At 51.9% G+C, this 21571-nt stretch overlaps 1 protein-coding gene across 3 annotated transcripts in view; it reads right to left on the bottom strand.

Annotated features, from left to right (window-relative positions):
• Shank2 (SH3 and multiple ankyrin repeat domains 2) overlaps positions 1 to 21571 on the bottom strand; it is a 537673-nt gene that overhangs the window by 140549 nt on the left and 375553 nt on the right. For all 3 annotated transcript variants that reach the window (XM_023710614.1, XM_023710615.1, XM_023710613.1), the window contains exons 15-16: positions 14550 to 14632; positions 12868 to 12992 (exon numbers count right to left, since the gene is read on the bottom strand). In XM_023710614.1, the coding sequence (XP_023566382.1) occupies positions 12868 to 12992; positions 14550 to 14632 (208 nt within the window). The remainder of the gene's footprint in view (positions 1 to 12867; positions 12993 to 14549; positions 14633 to 21571) is intronic.

Below are 21571 nucleotides of genomic sequence, written 5' to 3'. Positions count from 1 at the left end.
CAAGAACTACAGGTGCAGATGGAAGTGGAGCTGAAGCTTTTCCCATCCCCGTGGCAGTGGCTTGTGGCTACCAACTACCTCACACTCAGCTGCCACCTGTGCCCAGCACCACCTCTGCTGGCCCCCAGCCCCCGGACCCGTGAGGGTGGAGGAGACCCTGGCACACAATTGATGCTTGGGGCTGAACTAGCCCCTGCAATCACTGCCAGCACCACTGACCCCAGCTCCCTGCACTGGGGGCCGCCTGCAGAATCAGAGCATGTGTATCACCCAGGACACCCTGACCTTGGCCATGCACTGTGGGGTGGCTGAGAGACTCATGTTGGAAAGGATGTCATGCTTCTGGGCTGAAATGGACCAGCCCACCAGGGCCAGGTGCTACTTGCCTGAGTCCCATCCGCACGGCAGGTCAAAGGTGCCAGGGGCTCATTTCCAACCACATCCTTGCCTCAGTGGCTCCCCAGGTTCCTGCCCTGTGGCCATAGGACTCATCTACCCCTGTTCATGGGCTCCCACAGGGCAGCCCTGCCTACTCTCCCCTGTCACCAGTTCGAAGTGGCTCCAGATGAGTTGGCAGATGTGTAACCCAGATAAACACCATCACCCCATGTGGCCCAGTCCCTGCCTGGGAGGATTTCTAAACAATCACGAACAGATAGTAGCACGGATTCTCAGCTTTTAAGGCTGTCACACCAACCATTAATGGGGATGGGACTTGGAGCCCTGAGCACTGCCTCTCAGTAGCCCACCCCCACAACTGGCTCACTGACCTGCCTTCATGTCTGGCCCTGGCTTGGCTGCCTTTTCTTCCAGCTCTCTGCCTAAGTCCCCTCCTGCCTCTGTCTCCACCCGATCTTCTAGAATCTGCAGCACAAAAGACATCAACCATATTTGCAGATATTCTCCCTCTTGGACAGACAAAACAGGAAGGTCTGTGGGAAGCAATAGCCTGCACTGCTGACTGCCTGATTGATGGAGGGAATGAATGAATGAATGAATGAAGGTTGGATGGGTGACTGCATTATGTTCTGCAAGATGCCAGGTGTAAAACTGGGCAGCCCCTTGGATTCCTAGACACACACAGCCCTCATAAGGTCAAGACAGAAGTTTCCTGGGTCTGGATGGAGGAATCAATGTCTTCAGGGGACACCTGGGCTTCTGAGGCCACCTCGGACCATAGCATGGCCCGGAGGATCCTGGACCTCAAGCATGGGCTTGAGGGGGTGTGTCCTGATGCCTGGGAAGATCAGGGAACCTCTGTGCCCTCAGAGTCCTAGAGTCCCTGCAACACTGTCCAGTGGGCACAGGGGATGCATACAAGCTGGGTGAAGTGGGAAGCCCTCACAGTCCTCCTGTCCAGGCACAGCAGAAATCTGTCTGCCCAGTGACCCGCCCCCTCCCTCTCATACCTGAGCCTCACCTACCCTTGGCAGCTACTCTCCCACCCTCACATCCTCAGATCTTGTGGTCCAGGTGGAGCTGAGACCACCCATCTTCCAGGGAGAGCATGTGGCGGGGCCTCAGCCACTCAGCATCCCCTTCATGAGGAGACTCTGCTGGAAAACAAAGCTAGCACAGAGGAGATGAGAGCTGTCAGGGTGACCAAGATTCCTGCAGAAGCTGTTGCGTACCTGGATCCAGCCAGGCCTGAAGTCAATTATTGCTGGGATGTTCAGACTTGATCAACAAAACTGTACACTAAACCAGTGTGAGTGGAACCCTGGTGGTTGTACAGAAAGTCCTACAGTCACACAGCTGGGTGAACTCTGAGGAGTAGGTACTTCTGCCCACATGGCATTCCCCAACTAATCCCCTCACCTCCTCCAGGAAGCCCCTCAGGGATCCTCCGGTCAGTGATGACCTTCACTTTTCAAGGTCACTCACCCTGCTCAGTCAGAACCTTCTCCAATCCCTGAACTGTTTTCCCAGCTGCCTACCTGCAACTCAGCCTGGCTGTGTATCTGTGGGCTAGGGAATCTCCCTCTCCATGCTTCAGTCTCCTCATATAGGAAATGTCTGAACTAGCTCGGCATGGTGACCCACGCCTCTAAATCTCAGCACTCTGGAGGCAGAGGCAGGAGAATTCCAAGTTGAGCCCAGCCTGGGCATGTGCCACCATGCCTGGCTATCTTTTATTTATTTATTTATTTATTTATTTTTCCAGAACCAGGGATTGAACTCAGGCCCTCCCACTTGCCAGGGAAATGCTTATTCCACTGAGCCATCTCCCCAACCCTCTGGCTATCTTTTATTCACAACACGCAAAAGATGAAAACAACCCTGACATCCCTCACATGGTGAATGGATACACGCAACATGACCCGTCCACGCTCAGGAGCACTATTCACCCATCCAAGTAAAGAAGCACTGACTCTCCACATGGCATGGATGGGCCTCAGCACCATGGTACCTCATGACAGACTTGTAGGGCACACACGGTGTGACCACATGTGTATGTGACACACATTCTGGGACCCAGTTTCTGGAAAGCAGGTTAGTGGTTGTCAGAGGCCGGAAGGAGGATGGGGAGTGACTGTTGCTGGAGCTTAGATTTGCTTTTGGCGTAAAATGTTCTAGCACCACGGAGTGTCTGTCACTGGCTGCCCAACACTGCAAATGTGCTCAGTGTCCCTGAACTGTGCATTTCAATATGGAAAAATGGTAAATTTTATGGTTTGTGTAATTTTTCTCACCATAAAAAGATAGACCAAAATGAAAAAGAAATCATAATACGGGACACACACGACAAGATACATGGCTAACAGACACGTATAAAGCGATAAAAGTCCACCACCACGCACTTTATTATTTTAATATCGTTGCCTTCTCCCAGGGCAGCACTGCCCGACTTCTTCCTTTGCCTTCTCTGCATTCCTGATTTCATTTGTGACTGGCATGATTGGCTCAAGTCAAAATGAAACAATGCTCATGTAAAAGCACCTCAGAGGCACACAGGGGGTTGAATTTACAGTTAAACCCTAAAGCCCCGTGAAGAGGGGCACACACTCCCCTGTGGACTCCTGGGTCTGCATGGCTTAAGGCTGAATGCTGGGCTTTGAGGGGGAGTTGGCTCATTGGTTTCTTCTGATGTTATCTGTTTTTGAAGTCTTGGGGTTCCCGGCACTCTGGGACATGGTGGGACCTGGGAAGAAGCCAGCATGGAAGGTTCCCAAGGCCCTCGATGCCAGCTGATGTCCTGGCAGGGGTTGGTTCAATGCATTCATTCAACTGGCAAACAAAAACTTGCTTCCTGTTAAAGTCTGATGTTCTTGGGTCAAAGTGACCCAAGACACAGGGTGGGGCCCTGGTCCCCAGATAGGATCAGGTTCTGGCAAGAGACGCTGACCAACATGCCCGTGAAGTATGGGAAGTCACCAAGTGGCAGTGCCGTGATGATAAATATCCCATCGCAGAGCCATGCGGCTGGGGCAGCTTGTGCATGGAGATAAGGAGGTCAGGACAGGCTTGGTAATGGTGGGAAGGGAGCTGTTGTGTCTAGACGTACTCCCGAAGCCTCAGGCAGTCACACGTGGGGCTTTTACCAAAGCGGCTAGAGCTAGAGTGTGTGATGTTCAGATGGAGGGTGTATGATTGATAATCAGTCCACTGATTGGTTTGGGACTGTCCTGGTCCCAGTAGGCTGGATAGAATATAAAGTAGAAAGAAACTGCTAAGGCAACTTGCTTGCTCTCACTTGCCAGCTTGCTGTGGACTATCTTTCCTCTGCAATGCCCCTTAGCCCTGCCACCCTGTGTTGGACCCAGCCGACTACGGACCGAAACCTCTACAAACGGTAAGCCAAATAAGCATTTTCTCCCTTAACTATGGGCGTCAGGTATTTTGTATCAGAAATGAGAAAAGTAAGACAGGCGCCACGTGAGCACAGGGTGGGGAGTTCTAGGAAGAGAAAGGAACTGCGCAAAGGGCTGAAAGTGGGCTGTGTGCCTGATCCTCATGGAGGTGAGAGATCAAGTCAAGCCTGTGAGGGGTGGAGTGAAAGGCAGGCCAAGCAGAGGCCAGGGGCCAGAAGGTCTTGAAGGCAGATGTTGGAATCAGATCTTAGGACAGGTAGTGTCCCCCTGGAGCTGTGAGTGCAGCACAGACTGTGGAAGAAGGAGAGGAAAGTGGGATGGTTCCTCAGGCAGGAGATGTCAAAGGGGAGAGTGACAGCAAAATTCTTAGCTGTTAAACATGAGAGAAGTAAGACTGGAATGTTCAGTGGTTGGTTAGAGCATGTTGCTGAGTCTAGACCAGCACAGAATCTCAGTTCAGCCACTGTGGCTCAGAATCTGCTATCTTAACCACTCCACACCTTGGCTTTTCTGTCTGAGAAATGGGGAGGACAGTGTTCTGATGACGGTTAAATGCATTAGTATACACAGGGCACTACAGACAGAGACAAATCAATGCTAATGAGATCTTCAAAATTCTCTGGGAGATGGGTTGTGGTTATGGGGGGAGGCCAGTGGAAAGGACCAAAGGTCCTACTTCTAGGGGAGCCAGTTGGGGTGTTGGAGGACCCTGTGGCAGAAATTTCTAACAGGGAAATGTCATTTTTATTCCCTTCTGCATTGCCCACCCTGTGTAGCTGGGGTCTGGGTATACAATGTTACTCTTGGGTCAAGAGGGATGGTTGTAGAATACATCCTAGTGACTCAGGACTTACGCAGGGCACTAGCCAGACACAGGGCAAGACAGATAAGCTTTGAAGGACATTTGGATCCAGGCATCCCTATAGAGGTATCTGGAATACTTAACCTTTCTGAGGCCTAATTTTATCACTTTCAAGATGTAACACCTACTTTCTGGGGTGACTACTATGGAACAAGTCTTTGGGTCTCTGCTTTGAACCACGCGCTGTGTGTAAGCTGATTTTGCTCACAAATAACAGATACCATGTGAGACAGATGGACAGTAATTCAGTCGCTCAATGTGGATGGCTCTGATGGTGGCAGAAGCACAGGGCATGAATGTGAGAGTCGGGGCAATCACACAGAGCGCCCCAGCAACGAGGTGAAGGTGGGCAAAAAGTCTAGGACACTACCAACACTCAACCATGGGGGTCCTTTGCCCATCCTCATGGAAGAGATTTCCTCACCAAACAGATGAGAAATGTTTCTACACAATGAGCCTCTATGCTCAGACAGGCCAAGGACAGAGGTGCAGAGAAAGCCAGTAGGGTACAGCTACTCTGTTTCAGAACCACGGACAGATCTAACATGAGGGCTCTATCCTGCACCCTGGAACTGCTCAGCCTAGGGAAAGTTTCCAGCACCACGGAGAGCGGCAGGCAGCCCTTCCTCTCCTCCCCAGTTACTCAGCTCCACAACACGTGACCATTTCTCGTCTCCACCTTGAAAGTTCCTGACCCCTACAGTTTTGCCAGGCTTTCCTCCTACAGTTCTGTCTATGGAAGCCACACATATGCAAAGCTTGGTGGCAACACCATCTCTTTCATGGAACTTTTAAAAATGGATTTGTCTTGAGACCTTCACCATACTATGCTTTCCCCACCATACTATGCTTGTTCCAGACTGTGAGTTTCCCCAAAGAATTATGTCTGATTCATGCTTTTCCTCCAGCCTGGCACCTGGTGCAGAAATGAATGAATGAAGTTCCAGGAACAATTTTTACGTTTTCTACTATGTGTTGGGGGCTCAGGATGCCAGGAACTGCGTTATATGCTTTAATCACTCTATTTTTATTTACAGGTAAGAAACCAAGGCTATGAAATGAGCAGTGTGCCCAAGTCCACAGAGTTAGGAAGTGGCAGAGACCAGGCTCAAACCTGGATCAGACCACACAGTTTGTGCCCTTGACTGTGGACCCTTTCTGCCTCTTTTAACCCAATGCACTGCCATCTGCCAGTCCCTCTGAGTCTGAGCATTGTGGCTGTGGCCCCCTGAAGTGACTCTGAATCTTTTTTTAGCTTGAGCTTGAAATCACTGATGCTTCAAATTAGAACCCCGCAGTGAGCGAGCCAAGACTTCAGATCCGCCATAGCTAAGCAACCTGAGTCCACCTTCTTCGCAGGATTCCCGGGCTGCTCCTCAGCTGGGACCACCTGTTCCCAGCTAATATGGAGGACAAAGGGAATAGATGATTCTTTGGGGCTGGGGCCATGTGCAGAAAGGGGATCCAGCCTCCCAGATGTCCAGGGGCTCCTTTAGACCCTTGAAGATAAAGACCACAATGCTATAAGCCTCAAGCACCTGACCCCAGTGGCTGTTCGCATCCGAAGGCCAGACCACCATGGCTAGAAGACACAGAAGTATGAGAACAAAGATGTTCTGTACTTGGAGGGAGCAGGACTCAGGACAGACACCGATCATCACTGCCAACAACACCCTGGCTTTGACCATGGAAGCATCAACATGAACCCAGGTCAAGGACGCAGCAGTTGTGCTGGTCCCTTGTTAATGCCAGCAGGTGCTTCATCCATAACCTCTCCATCAAATGAAGCAATCCATCATTTGAAACTATGTGAATAAGACACAAATGTTTGTTTTGAGGAGGGTGAGGTGGATCAAGTTCTTAGGTTGGCTATCAGGGTCACTGATAGCCTATCATGTTGTCCACTGAGAATCAAGACAGAAGCATGAGCTGTGGGGTGTGGGTGGCTGATGTCTGGACCCAGGATGTTAGCACCAGGGAAGAACAAAAGGTCTCCGGACATGGCTCTTGGATTTGTCACTAGAGTATAAAATGGGCACACAAATGCAAATTCCAAGATTATCTGAAAGCTGGATCTGTGCCCAAGCAGAATCATGAAAGGTTTCCATTGCCCTGGGAATAGAGGTGTAAGTCAAATCAGGAGGCACACCAGCCAGTGGCACTGGGGGGAAGGGGAAAGGACAGGTGCCTGTAGTGGCCTACACCCCGCCAAGGGAGGGATGAAGAGCCGTGACCAAGACTCCCTCAGCTGCAAGGCCTGGCTGTCTGCGCGAGGGGCACACATGACTGTGGTCTGTAACTGCTTCACGGTTGCAATGACAGTGGCAACAATCATCTGTTATTATTATTTGTTCAACTAATATTTATTGGTTTTTTCTTCTGAGTGAAGTACAAAATGGCAATCAACAAACCCTGGCTGAATGCCAGCCCTGTGCCCATGCCGAATCTTGAGTGGCACATAGCTCAGCTGAGGAAATTTGAGTCTCACACCACCTGCTTTACTCATGGGGAACCTGAGACCCAGCAGGCATGTGCTGGTTAATAAAGCTCATGGTAACTGATCAGGAAGCGCCTGGTCCTCATTCTTTCCCTCTCAGTAATATCTGGGGCTGCCCTGCTGTAACTGTGCATTGCTCCAGCTAATTTGGAAGTGATAGTTTTGGGCAAACTTGTGCTGGAGCCTACATTACATTTTCCAAATCCCATTCTCAAGTGCTGGCCTAAGAAGCATTTGGTGACATACTCCTATGGTCCCTGAGGAAAACAACAGGGCATCCGTCTTAGCATTCTTTCTGCAACTCAACCCAGTGATAAAACAATTCTAGGCCGTCCTCAGTGCAAGTATTTAATATGAGAGAAAAGTAATTAGCAAACTGAAGCGTTGCTTTCCAGGGATGAAGGATATTGCTGCCTGCTTTAATTGCAAAGGAAAACCTATTTAGGGAAATTAACACAAAGTGAGATCGGCCACTTCAGGGCTAAGGAAACAATCACAAAAACCATAGGAGTCTTCCCAGTCCTGCCTCCAGTTGCAAGGGAAGGCCCCAGGAAAATAATTAACACCTGGAAAGCTTTACCTCAGGACTAAGGCCACCAGCCTGGCTGAGGAGGCCAGGACAGTTCCCCCCACCCCCAAGTGTTGGATGGCCTTCTTCTAAGAAATTTTTTTTCTATTTACAAATTAGTACTTGTCAAAAGATTAGTACTATAGAAAATCTAAGACACAGACAAATCTGAAGACAGAAAATGGTGTAGCTGCATTCCTCTAGGGGTAATACATCCTTTTTTCCTCTGTGCCTACAATTTTTTGGGGGGTGTTGGTATTCTTCACACAATACTGAACAGATAACTTCGGTTCTGTATTTCTCATGAAATATAACACAGTGATTTCCTATTGGTATTAAGAACTCCTTGTAGGAATAATTTTTAATCTTTTCTCGTGAATCCACAACAGATGTTTGCTGTACCCTATTTTCCCTTTGTTCCCTCCCTGCTGCCAACTCTCTTTTAAAATTTATTTATATATCTTTTTGCTACACTGTGATCTCTATCTGCTTTTTAGATAATTCCCTTAGGATGGATTCCTGGTTGTAATTCCCAGCTCAGCTGTAGGGTTCCTGCCACACACCACTGCACCAATTTCTACACGTTCATCGCCGTTTGTTCTTTTACCTAGCAATGTGAGAGTACTGTTACCAGCAATGGGTGTAGTTGTTTAGTAGAAGTGTTTGTTAAATTGAAAATAAGAATCAGCAGTGTGTGTTTTAGTTCCTTACCCTCTTCTCATTTATACCTCAAACCCATCAAAGTTGGTCATGGATCTTGAGCTGGGTAGGACACACATGGAGTCAGGCGGCAGGCTAGGAGCCCAGTATCTCATCTTGCCAGCTGTAAGACTATGGGCAAGTGAAGGTGACTGCTTTGTGCCTCAGTCTCCTCATTTATAAAATGAGGGTGACAATAGATGTATTTTATAGGATTGCCATTCAAACTAGATGGGTCAGTGCAGGGGTTGGCAGATATACCTTCAATAGCTAGAAATAAGAACATGGGCCTCTGTTGATAGTCATTTCTTCCTCTTCTTCTTAAAAAATTTATGTATTTGGTACAGGGTCTTGCTACACAGCTTGGACTCATAGTGATCTCCTGTTTCAGCCTCCCCAGTGCTGGGCTTACAGTATGCACCATCATGTCTGGTCTCGGTGGTGGCTCAGCACAACGGGGATGGGGCCAGCACAACATGTGGTACTGGGGATTGAACCCTAGTCCTTGTGCTTACCTAGGCAGGTGCTTAGACTGCTGAGCTATCTGGCCATCCAGCTCTGATCTAGCCAGCAGGGACTGGAATCAGGTTTCCACATAGCTAACAGGCCTTAGGCGATTCTTACATTCAGAATCACACGGGACAAGGCCCTGCAGGACTTGCAAGTGACATGCAGTGCCATGTCTCCTTAGTGATTCCACGCACAACTATCAGCCATAAAAGTCCACACCTTACTCACAACTTCACATAAACTTTGAGAGCGACCGCTGACCACTTTTTCTCATTTTCCTGGGGATGGGGAGGTCTGATCATGATAATCACAAAGAGATGGTAGACAAAGTTGCCAGCAAGTACCCGGAAGAGGACTGACCTAGAAATGTTGGTTTCTTCAGCTCCTGTCATTGGGAAACACAGTGTGGATGGGGCGGCGGAGTCTCCACCTTTACATCTAACCTGCACGGACAGCAGAGCTCACCCTCGACGTTCCCATAGCCTCTGAACTCTCTGGCCACTTGCTTCCAGGCGGTTTGACCCTCCCTCAGGAAAGCTCAGTGAATGGACCCCAGGGGATTATAGCAACAAGCTGATCCACAGATGGCCAATATGGTGAGCCTGCCACATCCCTAGATTTCATTTCTATCAATTCTACAATGGTGGGTGGAAAATAGTTTTTAAAATTTATCTTTGTATTAAAAATGTGCAGATTTTTCCCCCTCATCATCGTTCCCTAAACAATATAGTGCAACAACTATTTATAAAGCACTTACACTCTATTAGGTATTAGAAGCAATCTAGAGATGATTTAAATTGTATATGGGGAGGTATACACAAATGATATGTAAATGCTAAACTGTTTGATGTGAGGGATTTGAACAATCTCAGGTTTTGGTACCCCCAGGAGTCCTAGATACAGTCCCCCATGGATGCTGATGGATGATTGTACACCAACCTGCAGAGCCACGGGGACCAAATGTCCTTATACTCAGGGACACAGTTATCCTCCTTGCCTACCTCTGAGAGGTTCTGTGACGACCTAACTCACCCACCAACACCTATCTGTCTCATTGTGAGTCCTACCTTGCAAAGAGCCATTTACAGGGAACTTTACTCAAAGCTTTTGATTTTTGGGTGTGTGTGGGGGGGTGTTGGTCAACAAAGAAGCAACAACCACAACAAAAGAAGCAACTTCCCAAATGCTTCAGCAGGGGGAGGGAGAGAAAGAGAAAGTCTAGAAGGCAACTATCCAGGAAGATCATGCACCCCAGGAAACCCTTCATTATGGGCTCCAACTTGGAGCAGAATGACAGTGTCAGGGTGCTCTGACAAAGTGAAAGATGGACAAACGAAGTTCTGTAGACCGCCAAAGACTTTAAACACCAACATTCACTTCAAAAGTGGCTGTTGGTCCAAGGGTTCAAACTACAGCATGCATTTTTAGAGAGAAAATAAAATGTCTGACATACTTTTGAGATTCTTTCAAAGAGAACAAAAAGGAGGCTTGCTGAGGGGTATGGGGGAAACAAGGGCTACATGCTGGCACTTGGACAGCTTTTCCCATGGAGGCTTCAGCTTCCCAGGGAGCCCAGAAACCCCTCCCCACCCCAACTCATGCCCACATGGAAATCCAGTGTGAGACACACGAGGCTGTTTAAAACAACCCCTCCAAGGTCAAGTTTTTCATTGAAAATGTAGAGAAATTGTTGGAAGAAATAAGCCTCTCTAAGGCTATAAATTATTTTAATATTCCAGTAGTGAAATCCAGTAGCCAGGAAAACAACTGAACGGGGATTTGGAGTCTTAAATCTAAGCCTCTGGCAGAGGTGTTCAGAGTCCCCTCGAGGTATGCGGGGAAATGGACTGGACGGGGTCTGCTCTTCCAGGCCTTTGACCCTACACTGCTGTCAGTGTAAAATCTCAAGTAAGCAGCCTTTTGGGACATAGTTGTGGAGGGCCCAGCCCTCCATTGGGTCTCCTGTCACACCTTAGCTCTGACACAGTCCTAATGTATCTCTAGCCCTTCCTAGAGCCTTCAAATTCAGAGCTTCTCCAGAATTACAACCGTTCTCTAAAATGGCAAAGAGATTTGCATATCAGAGGTTAAAATCAATGTCAGGAGAGGTGGCTTGACAACAGAAGGCCAGCAACACCTGATGCTTCAAATTCTTGTGAGGCTTTACTCAGTCAGGACAGGGTGCCATGCCTCTGTGGCTGGTCCAGGAGCGCACAGCAACAATCGCTAAGCCAGTAGCGCACCAGCGGCATGCGTGCCTCTCGGACCACATTCCTCTACTGACTCGCTCATCAAGGAAACAATCCAGTGAGCTGAACAAGGCTTGTGCATCTGCAGCCCTCATTTATTATTAAAAGCCAAGAACAGCACCACCCTGTGTCAGCCCACCAGGACCCTTTCTCTGTCGCCCTCACACTGGCGCAATACTCAGAGACCCCAATCTTGCCTTCCCGCCCAAGGCCACACCCCCTCAGTGTCTGTCTCTTTCTTTCTCTCTCACACACACAGGAAGGGGATTTACATCACAACTGCATCCTACAGAAGATGATTCAACCCAGTCTCTGCATTTTCATGAGGGTTACAAACCGAATTAACCCACGGAGCTGCAGTGGGCTCTGGGCTCCGGGCTCCTCCATGCTGGAAGAGCCTCTGACAGTTTCAACACACAAGAACCAGAATTAGCTCATTCCTCACCCAAATCTGCCTCTGATTGGTCAAGACTAATTTAAATCTGTCTTTTCAGGAAATGATATGGGATCAACACAAGACACTTAGAATAAGTTAGCACACCTTCTCCACCTTACCTGGCTTCCCCCAGTAGCATCTTCCCTCTGGGTTCCCACTGCCTCTTAATGCTGATCATTAGCAAAGCCACAGCTGGAAATGCATCACTGAGAGTTTAGGTATAATGGGGAAATGGGTTCAAGGGGCCATCTCAGCAGGACTAGAATGTGCTCTCTTCATCCATGGAGTGCATGCATGTCTGTCTGGCTAGGCTACCTCTCCATTCCTTCCACCTGTATGTAGATTTCTGACGCACAGGAAGCAGGTCTCAGTTTAGCACTGAGGACCACCTGTCCCAAAAATACATACTCCCAATGAGGGCAATTCTACCAGACCTTTTAGAAAGAATCTTTTTTCAACCTACAGCATATCTTTCAGCCTTCACATTCCTTTGTACCATGACATCTAAATCCCAGGGAGGCAATGTTCATAGATGCTGGGGATTCAGGTACCCTGTACATTCCAAATGTAAATACAAGTGAAGTTCACCAGTTACAGGCACCTGTATCCAATGGGATTCTTTAAATGCAGAGGAGGTTCCCTCCTTCCAGGTGCTACCAAAAGCTAGTTTTTAAGCACCAGCACACCAAGGCTTCCTTTCTGTGCTATTTCAGTCATCCCCTTTGGCCCATGCTCCTTGGTCTGTGAAGGCCATCGCCCATCCAATGACTGCAAATCCACCAACTCTGAGCCATCAATTAGAGACCTGGTGCAAATAAATGGCACATGGGCTTGCTGGCTGGCCCTTAGGACACAGGCGTGGGCGATGACTCCTCTTGGTGTCTATTTATAGAGTCACAACTAAACCACCCACAGATCCACACATGTCTTCAACATCATGGCAACCGTGTCTCTTCTTTCTGTCTTCCACTTCAAGACCAATGGCCAAAGCCCACATACATTTCCTCCTTCCAAAGAATTATAGCCAAAGCCTCCCTCAGAGTCAACTCACACACCAAACCACAGGAAGTAGCATCCACAGGAGGTGGAGCGAGCCACATAGCACACAAGTCTGTGGCAGCCTCCATGAGCCTTCCAACTCACTCATGGTGGCCATGCCACTGGACCATGACCCTTTCCCAGGTGAGAGTCAGCACTCTCCCCAAGTGAGCGACGCAAACACCTGCATCCTTACCTCAATCAAGAAGTCCCCAGTCCTTAGTCCGGCTTGCCATGCCACCCCGCCTTCATCCACAGATTCCAGGTACTGTAGGGCTGGGAATGCCGGTGTTGGTGTGAACTCTTCAATGGGGGTGTCGGCTAGGAGGACAAAGAACACCTCATTAGAAGCGTGGCAGATGCTTTCCATGTTGCCTCCTCTGGGGTACTCTGGGAAGAGGAGGGTCCCTGCATCTCCTGCTGGGAGAGACTGTCCAGGCCAGTTTCCCCCAGGGAAGGGCATTCTTGGTTGATGCTAACTCAAACCATGAAGCCACCTGAGTGTCAGTGTCACCATCATGTTTCTGGGCCTCTCCACTGAAACCATAGAATAACGTGTTCTGCAGTATATGTCTACACGCCTGTCATTTTCTTTAAAAGCATCAGTGACTAAACATTTTCAGTTCTAAAAATGGAAAAGTTCCTCCCATACCACACAGAGCTAGAGAAACACCACACTAAACCACTTGCCAATTTTAAATCTACGTAGACTTGTGACCAAGGGGGATTCAACTTGGAACACAGATGCGACAGAATGCTGACCCAGTGGGTGGCTCTAGGTTTGGAATCTGCTCATGACCTCTTTGTAATGGGAGTCTGGCTCTCTCTGACCATCCTGGAACCAGCATACATGGGGGGGGGGGCTGGGCCTCTGCTCCTCAGCAGAGCAAGGCTTGGCTTCTGGGGCCCACATGGCTGCCAAGTACAACTCCAGGGCAAGAGAAGAGCCTTCTTGGCAGTCTTGAGAGGGCAGGGGTGAGCTGTGGGAAAATGGCGAAGCCTGGTAGTAGGAGGAAGAGGGCATCACACAGATGGGCCTGGACATGCACAGGGGACAGAGGGGCGGACTCAGCTTCTCTCTGCACAGACAATCACGGGGCTCCCTGGCCTGAAGGCAGATGGGCCCACCAGCCAGGAAGGAGCCTCTCTCCACACAGGTGCAGAACTCTACCCCAGCACAGGAGCTCCACGCTGAAACTTCCACCTGGCTGATCCCTACCCATGTGGTGGGCAGCTGTCTCCTCTCACAAGGGGTGATGCCATTCTGTCTTATTTGGAAGGGAGGCCCCCACATAAAGGGCATGTGGTGGGTACACTGCCATGGACCGCATCCCAGAGCCTCCCACCACAGGCCACGGGCTAGATGTGCTGCCAGCTCAGTCAGTCCATGGTACAGGGGACCATCTTGCCACTTCTCCACTGCAAAGTCACCTTAGAGGCAAACCCGGGTGCTGCTGCCCTTGGAGCCGAAGCCCACTTCCACAGCAGGCAGTTTCCCAGCCGCTGAAACTCAGGGCTGGTGATCCTGTGCATCTGAACCGAGGAGCTCTGAGCGTAGCTACAGTGTGGCTGAACTAAAGCATCAGCTACTGATTACCCCCATGATCCAAGCAAGGTAGGGGAGGCAGGGAGGGGGAGAACCCGTTCCGACCAATGCTGTGTATAGGAAATTAAAAATATGCCGAAAGTGAGCCTTGATGTTTTCTGAGGAAGGCAGAATGGTTAAAGGGCACTGTTGTCTAGCAACCAAGTGCCCTCAGGAAAATGCTTATTTAATGCTTATTTCCAAGCTGGGAGAACATTCTTCACACAGGAGTGTAGGTATACACACACACACACACACACACACACACGTGAACGCACCCAGGCCCCCCTTACCTTTCGCCCCTCGGAGCACAAACCCGAAGCCCTCATTGTCCTTCTTCTGCAGGACCACCGTCTTCTCCTCAATGATGCAGTCACTGTAGAGAGAATTCCGGGGACAGCGACCATTATTGTAACCGGTCATCATCACGGTGGCTGCTCCTCCGCCGGGGACGCTCATCATCATAGCCAATTAATCACCCAGCTCCCGGATCCCGGCAGCATGGAGGAGCCTGGGCGGCAGCGAGGTGCAGGCGGAGCTGGGGGGGCTAACGGGATAGGCGAGCGGGGCACAATGGGATGTGGAAGGGGGGGGCGGGCGGCGCGGGAGCCAGCCGGGAGAAGGAGGCAGGCATGCTGGAGAGGCTGCCGGGCTGCTGAGCAGTGGCTCAAGGCACCCGGGGGCCGGCCAGGACGCCGCCGCTGACAGCAAAGAAAGTAAGTGGCCCGGGTGGCGGCGGTGGCGGCGGCAACAGCAGCGGTGTCGTGAATGAGCTCCCCCCTCCTGTCTCGGCCAGATGCATCTTCCAGGGAAGCGGAATGAAGTCAGCCCGAGGAGAAATGAGGCAGCAGTTTTGTTTTGCTTTTTCTTGAAGGGGCTTAAAAAGAAAATCGGATTCTATGTGCTCAGGCGGAGCAGCGGCAGGCACGGGAGACACAGGGACCTGAGCGCTGCATCCTGCGCTCCCTCCTTCTCTCTTCCTCGGGAAGGTGGTGTGCAGCAGGCAGGAGCCCCCACAGTCATCTGATGAGCCCACAGCGCGACCGCGGTGGCTGCCTGGGCGTCATCCCGCGCAGAGAATCCGCAGGCTGGGCTGGCGGCAGGCAGGGTGGGGGAGCGGCCAGCGAGGTGCCTCCCATGGCCACAGTGAGGGACCTCCATGCAGTGAGTGCGGCTCTGGGTGGGAGGAGGCTGGCCATCTCAGTCCCACCCAAGCCCCTGAGGCCAGTGGCCTCCTTTTGAGGAGGGTGGGTAGCTGGGGGCTGGAAGCAGAAGGAAGGTATTGTCCCCTGTGATGAGGGCCACATGGTTTGCCTCTTTCTAAAAGAAAGAAATCAAAACAGCCCCAACTTTGCTTCACCTGCAAAGACTCCTCTCATACTAAAAGCACTCCACCACAGGACTGTCTATGCCCAGAGGCATGCCTGGGTGCACTGGACACAAGTGGGCTACTCGGTAGGTCCCAGGACCTGGCTAACCTGCTGTCCTCCTCTACCTTGTGGGTGGCCCATGAGGGGGTGTGGGGCAAGCATCCTGCATGCCACGACCACCAGTGCTGTCTGAAGCAATGCAGGAACCTCTGGAGGAGGGAGCCTGGAGATAGGGAGAGGGGTCTTCCCTACAGCCCCCGGGCCTGGCGTGAGGGCACCTGGAGTGCAGAGCGATGGGGCAGATGCTCACAACTCAGGCCTGGGGACACCAGGCAAAGGAAGGGTGTAAGGAGTTGCTGGCACTCATGTGAGCAGGACTCAACTCTGCCCGGCCCCAGATTTGCTGCCTATAGTAAGCACGAGGTCCCAATCTAGTGGCTAGTCCAGTGGACTGGGGAGCCCCTAGAGTAGAGGTTGGGCCAAGTGTCTGTAATTGGCTGGTGTGTCCTGCACAGGGTTCAAGCAGCCCCTCAGAGTCCTTATTTTACAGATGAGGCAAGAGAGGTTTGAAGCAGTTGGGCACACAACAGAGTACATCCTCCCACCCTGCTGCACCAGAGGGTCATACAAAGGACACACGAGTGAACTTGGCTCCCAGCAGGGCAGTGCCACACAGCTCAGCAGGGCATTGTGACTCGATATGGAGTCCAAAATAGGTCCAGGAGTTTTGATCTCCAACTCCTGTTCTGTATGTGGAGATGCCGGCAAGCGCAGGGAGCTCAGCTCTGGGGAACTTGGCCACCAGCCTGATGTCCTTCAGATAGCCCTCAGCCCCCACTGCCCTACTCAGGGCCACCAGAAAAGGGTTGTGAACAGTCAAGGGTTCAGGGATAGGCAAGGACTATGGCTGGTCTGGCACTAGCAGTGACTGGGTCTCTGATCCCATTTCTCATACATCCATAGGCAGCAAGGCCCAGGCCTCTTGGAGTTACTATGGGTGGAAGCCGCCACTCCCACAGTGGTGTGGTTAGTGGGAAAGCCCCAGGGCCCTTTAACTGCTGTCTATAGTGGAACAGGCTGGCAGCTAGCCAGGACCCGGCAGCCATAGAGGGTAGAAGCGGGGAGGGGAGGTTCTCTACTGCCTCAGATTTAGGAGTCCTGGAGAGGGGAATTTGTACCTGCATGTCCCCACATCTACCAGTTAACCAGAGCACACACTCAGGCTGCTTGTGTGAAATCCCCTTTGTCCACACCCTCTCCTTCGCCTTTCCTTCTCAGAGGGTGTCAGTCCATCTCTTCCCCAAGGCTAGCTGTTGGGCCGGCTCATGTGACCCCCTCCCTCCCGGGTCCTCCAGACACCCCTCTGCCAAAGCCAAGGGAAGTCTGGTAGCCTCCTGCACATCCTCCTGATGTGAGGATGACAGCCTATCTGAGATACAGAGCTCACCGCCCTGCACTCTACCTGACCTGGACCTGGGTCAGGGGTGCATTCCCAGTGCACGTTACCTGTAGGATCTAAAGATGCTCAGACCCTGTGCTCCCAATCAACCTATGCTACCCCCTAGAGCTGTCCCACTATGAGGACTTCTTTGGGTTAGTGAGATTGTCCAGCATGTGGCGAGGGTGCCAGCCTGGGCACCATAGAGCTTGGTATAAGCCCAGCTGTGCTCTGAAGTGAAGGTTAGCATGACCTTCGAACTTGAGACTCCTGCTTTACAAACTAAGAATAACAGGAGTGCATGAAGTGACCTGTCTAACTCATGCCCTAAGAGTCACCTCTGCAGAACCTGTAATCACACCACTGATGACGTGAAGGACCCCCAGCATGTGCCAACCTCCCTCCTGGTGTATCCTCCTGTGGAAACACCATCCTTCTCTCTGTCATCCAGGCCGAAGTCTTCTTGGCCACTCCTGACCTGTTCTGGGGACCTTCTAGCCCCACCTAGGACTGCCATCCTGCCCTGCACTGGGTTAGCTCTGTCCTCTGTGTCACTGAAGTGCCAGGTCCTCAGTCTCTGAAGCCAAGAAGAACTGTTCCTACCCTCCCTTTTCTACATCATTTCAGGTCCTGATGGGCCTGCCCCCAACTGTCATGACCACCATTCACAGATGGACCTTGGGTTTGGAAGGATGTCCACTCAGACATTCATCAGCTGGGCTGGTCGGAGCCTCAGTTTCCCCCTGCAAGAAGGATGGAGGTTTAGGAGGAGCTAGTGAATCAATACCCAGAAGCACCCACTTTGGCAGGACCTGGAACCTGTCATAGGGGAGTGGCTGTCCTTAGTATACCATGTATCCACCTATGTTGTCACCCAGAAGCAAATGTCCCTGTCTCACCTTGCGAATCACCACAAAAGCCCATAGCACCCCACACGGGCAAAGTGAATGGGACAGACACAATGTACAGGTAGAGCATACCACAGGAGAAGTGAGCTAAAGGTGGCCACAGAGCTCCAAGACAGAAGGGTGGGATGACCCTCAGGTCCCAGTGGAAGCCAAGCAGCAGGTTTTGTGAAGCATAGGGGAGCACTTTCTGCATGCAGCCGGCTAGGCCCAGGAAGCCGGAGAGGAAAGAGGTGGTGGTGGTCCCGGCCCCTGGCACATGCCTGGGAACTTTGTAAGTCCATGAGCCAGAGGCCACCCTGCAGCTGGGGACTGTCCAGATGTAGCCCAGACCTTGAGTCACTGGGGCCCAACTGAGGGACCTGCCATCCCACATGCTGTCCTTGGGAGCCTTGCCCACTCCACTTCTGGGCCTTTCTCCCCCACCCACTAAAGATCCCTTGTCTGAAGAAGTTACAGTGAGCACCTGGAAAGCAAACATTGGGCCCACTCTGGGGGGAGTCTGTGAATCACGTGATACATCTACGTGTGGCTGAGCAAGAGAGTCCTCCAGCAGAGCCTTCAAATGTTTCTGAGGAGGCTGGGAGGACTCTAACAAACACACCCACCTGGGTCAACTTCCGCTTGCAGCTGTGGAAGGGGAAGGGAGTGGGCACCCAGTACTTCTTGGGACAGCTACGCAGGTTGTGCACAGCCCAACTACAGAGAACATGAGCCACAGCTTGGCCACTTTATGGTGATCATGTGGGCACAGAGGGACAGAAAGCATACTGAGGGAGGGGCAGGTCCCTTTTCCTGGTCCACATCAAGATGGGACACAGGCCATCAGCCACCATGGAGAATAAAGGAGGTACCTACACAGGAGACATCCTACACCATCCCTTGGACAGCTACACATGGGAAGTCCCCTGAGAGCCACAGGCAGAGGCCACCAAAGGCATCTGTCCCCCACCGAACAGTCCCATTTCCTACTCCAGGAAAGAGCTGACTGAATATGCCTAGAGCAACCAGTGACCTGGAGCTGGACGGTAGGCTCTTGGGGACTCAGGGCTGTCCTTGCAGTGGCCATGGTGCCCACATCCCTGTGGCCTGCCTGGAGGTACTCCCTGTGTGCTCCTTGCAGGATCACCAGGACCAAGCACCTTGCCGCTCTTAGTGGTGGCCAAGATTCAATTCATGCCAGTAGGCACTGTCTGTGCTGACAGGGAAGGCTGTTGTGCTCTTGGTCCATGAGAAGCACTGGTGTTGATGAGCCATCCAGCTCTGAGCATGCCCTTGGTGAGGCACAGGGCCCCGTGAGAGGCGTAGGCATAGAGCCCTAGGAGGTCGGCTGGAGGCAGCACAGCTGGAGGGTATGGGGGCTCCCTGGTGGCTCCTTCTGCCCCATCTATGAGGGAGAGGGCCATGGTGGCAGTTTAATGCTGAACACGGACTGTCAATTGAGACCAGATGGCTTCTCTTGTCACTCTCAGGGCCCAGCTGCCATGGTGGCCTGCTCCCATCCAACAGCTACACTTCTTCCTTTGACCATCTGGAACAAGGTTCTGATCAAGACAAAAGGTCAGGAGCACCTGGGGCCCAGGCGGGGCTGCCATGCTAGTTAGTGGGGGTGACTCTGGGCTCCTCCACTGAACACCTGTGAGTGCCAGGCAATGGCCTGGGTTTGGGAGGGAAAAAACCTGGCAAGCCTGGCCCTCATGGAGAAGATGCTGAGCACTGTGGGTTGAAAGGTGGCCAAGTCCTCACCCCTGCTATCTACTGCAATTTGGCTGGGACATGGTATTTGCAGATGTGGTTAAGGATCTTGAGAGGAGAGGTTACCCTGGATTTAGGGAGGGCCCTGAGATCCATGACTGAGGCAGAGGGAGGTGAGGACAGATAGGGAGTGACATAGCCACGAGCTGGGATCACCAGGTCTACAGGCGCCGGAGATGCCAGGTGGCAGGGAGAGTGAGGGGTCTGGCTCACTCTGACCTCAGCCTTCTGGCTGTGGAGCTGTGTGAGGACTGGCTTCCCTAGTTGCAAACCTGTGTTTGTGATTTGTTACAACAGCTAGAGAAACTCATATCCAGGCTGGTGGGGAGACACACACACACATCCAACATGAAAGATGCAATGCTAGAGGGGCACAGCCTGGAAGGCTTTCTAGAGGAGGGGGTGTAGGTGTGCCCAGGAGGGCATGGGCTGGACGCTGAGGTGGCACCAGGGAAAGGACAGCAGTCCAGCCAGCAGAGGAGGCTGTACAGGAAGCAGCCACGATGTACAGAGGTGGCGTGCTGACTGCACAGCTGCCTGCGTACCAGGGTGACCACTGGGACCTGGCTGGGCAGCGAGAGAGGCACACGCAGGCATCTGTAGGCCTGTGATGGCTCTGACCAGCTCCCAGGAAACCAGAGAGGATGCAAAGGATAGCCAGTTTGGGGGGACCAAAGAGGACAAAAGGCAATTGTCACACTCCTTCCTTAGGCATGTCCCAGTGAGGCCCAAGTCCCTTGCAGCGGGGTCCAAGCGCTGACTTGCCAGGAAGCTGGCCCAACATGCATGATTCTATCTAAATGACACAAGGTGACAGCTGCCACTGCTGACTGCCAACTGCAGATGCTGGTGTGGCCCTATTCGTGTTCCCAGCAGGCTGTACTTGCCCTCAAGGGGCGAGAGTGGCCCATAGCCGAGGCAGGATATATCTTTCACAAATCACAGTAGCTGCCACAAGGTACTCACAGGCAAGGCTCAAAGGCCAAGGTACCAAGCCACGTTGGGAGTTCTTCTTTTCTAATGGCAAAAAGGCATGTTGAATATGGACCACAGGAATATTGCCTGGATGTTGCCCCAGTGTGCTGACTGTTACCAGGGTCTGGATGGTACTGCTGGAAGTCAGGGTGAAGGTCCCACAGAGGCAGGGCTGTAGTACCTGGCAGAGGCAGGAAGGACTCCTTGCAGAGAGACCATGTGGTGCATTTATAGTTCCTGAAAGTACCTTCCCAGAGCAGGTGGTGAGACCCATGTCCCCCAGGGCAGGGAGCAGAAGCTTGCGAGCAGCTCCCTAAATCACTTTCCTGTAACCACCTCTCAGGAATGAGAGCACTATTAGAAAGAGGAGTCCCTGGGGAACAGCGGTAGCAAGGATGTCCTAGAAACTTCCGGGCTCTGCCAATCAGGAAGATGAGGCCGAGCAGAGAGCTGTCAGCTCTTCTGCAGGGTATGGGGATGCCGGGGTGGGGATCAACAGGTGCCCAGCTTGGCAGACATGCCAGCTTGGGCCCTTTGGCTGCTATGTGCGGGCAGCTGGCCCAGCTCACTGTGGCAGAGCTGGCTGCCAGGTGGCACAGAGGGCAGCTCCGTGGGTGGGGAGGGTGGCCTTGTCCTTGGAAGGCCTGGCAGGCAGGCTGCTGGTGGACAGGAGGGGTTCCCCAGTCATGTGTCACCTTGGCCACACATGCTGCTGCTCCAGTATATCTTGCTTCCTGCTTCCTGGTGGGACTATTACTTGGTCTTTGCTTCCGTTCTCCTGGTTATAACCCACAGGGACATTAAACCTTACACCTGGCCCGTCCTGCTCGGAGCGCTAGTCCTAGCAAGGCTGTTCCTAGGGGGCCCATGCT

Source organism: Octodon degus, unplaced genomic scaffold (assembly GCF_000260255.1).
Source record: "Octodon degus isolate 3935 unplaced genomic scaffold, OctDeg1.0 scaffold00018, whole genome shotgun sequence".
Lineage (NCBI taxonomy): Eukaryota > Metazoa > Chordata > Mammalia > Rodentia > Octodontidae > Octodon > Octodon degus.
This window is presented reverse-complemented; position numbering and strand designations above follow the sequence as displayed.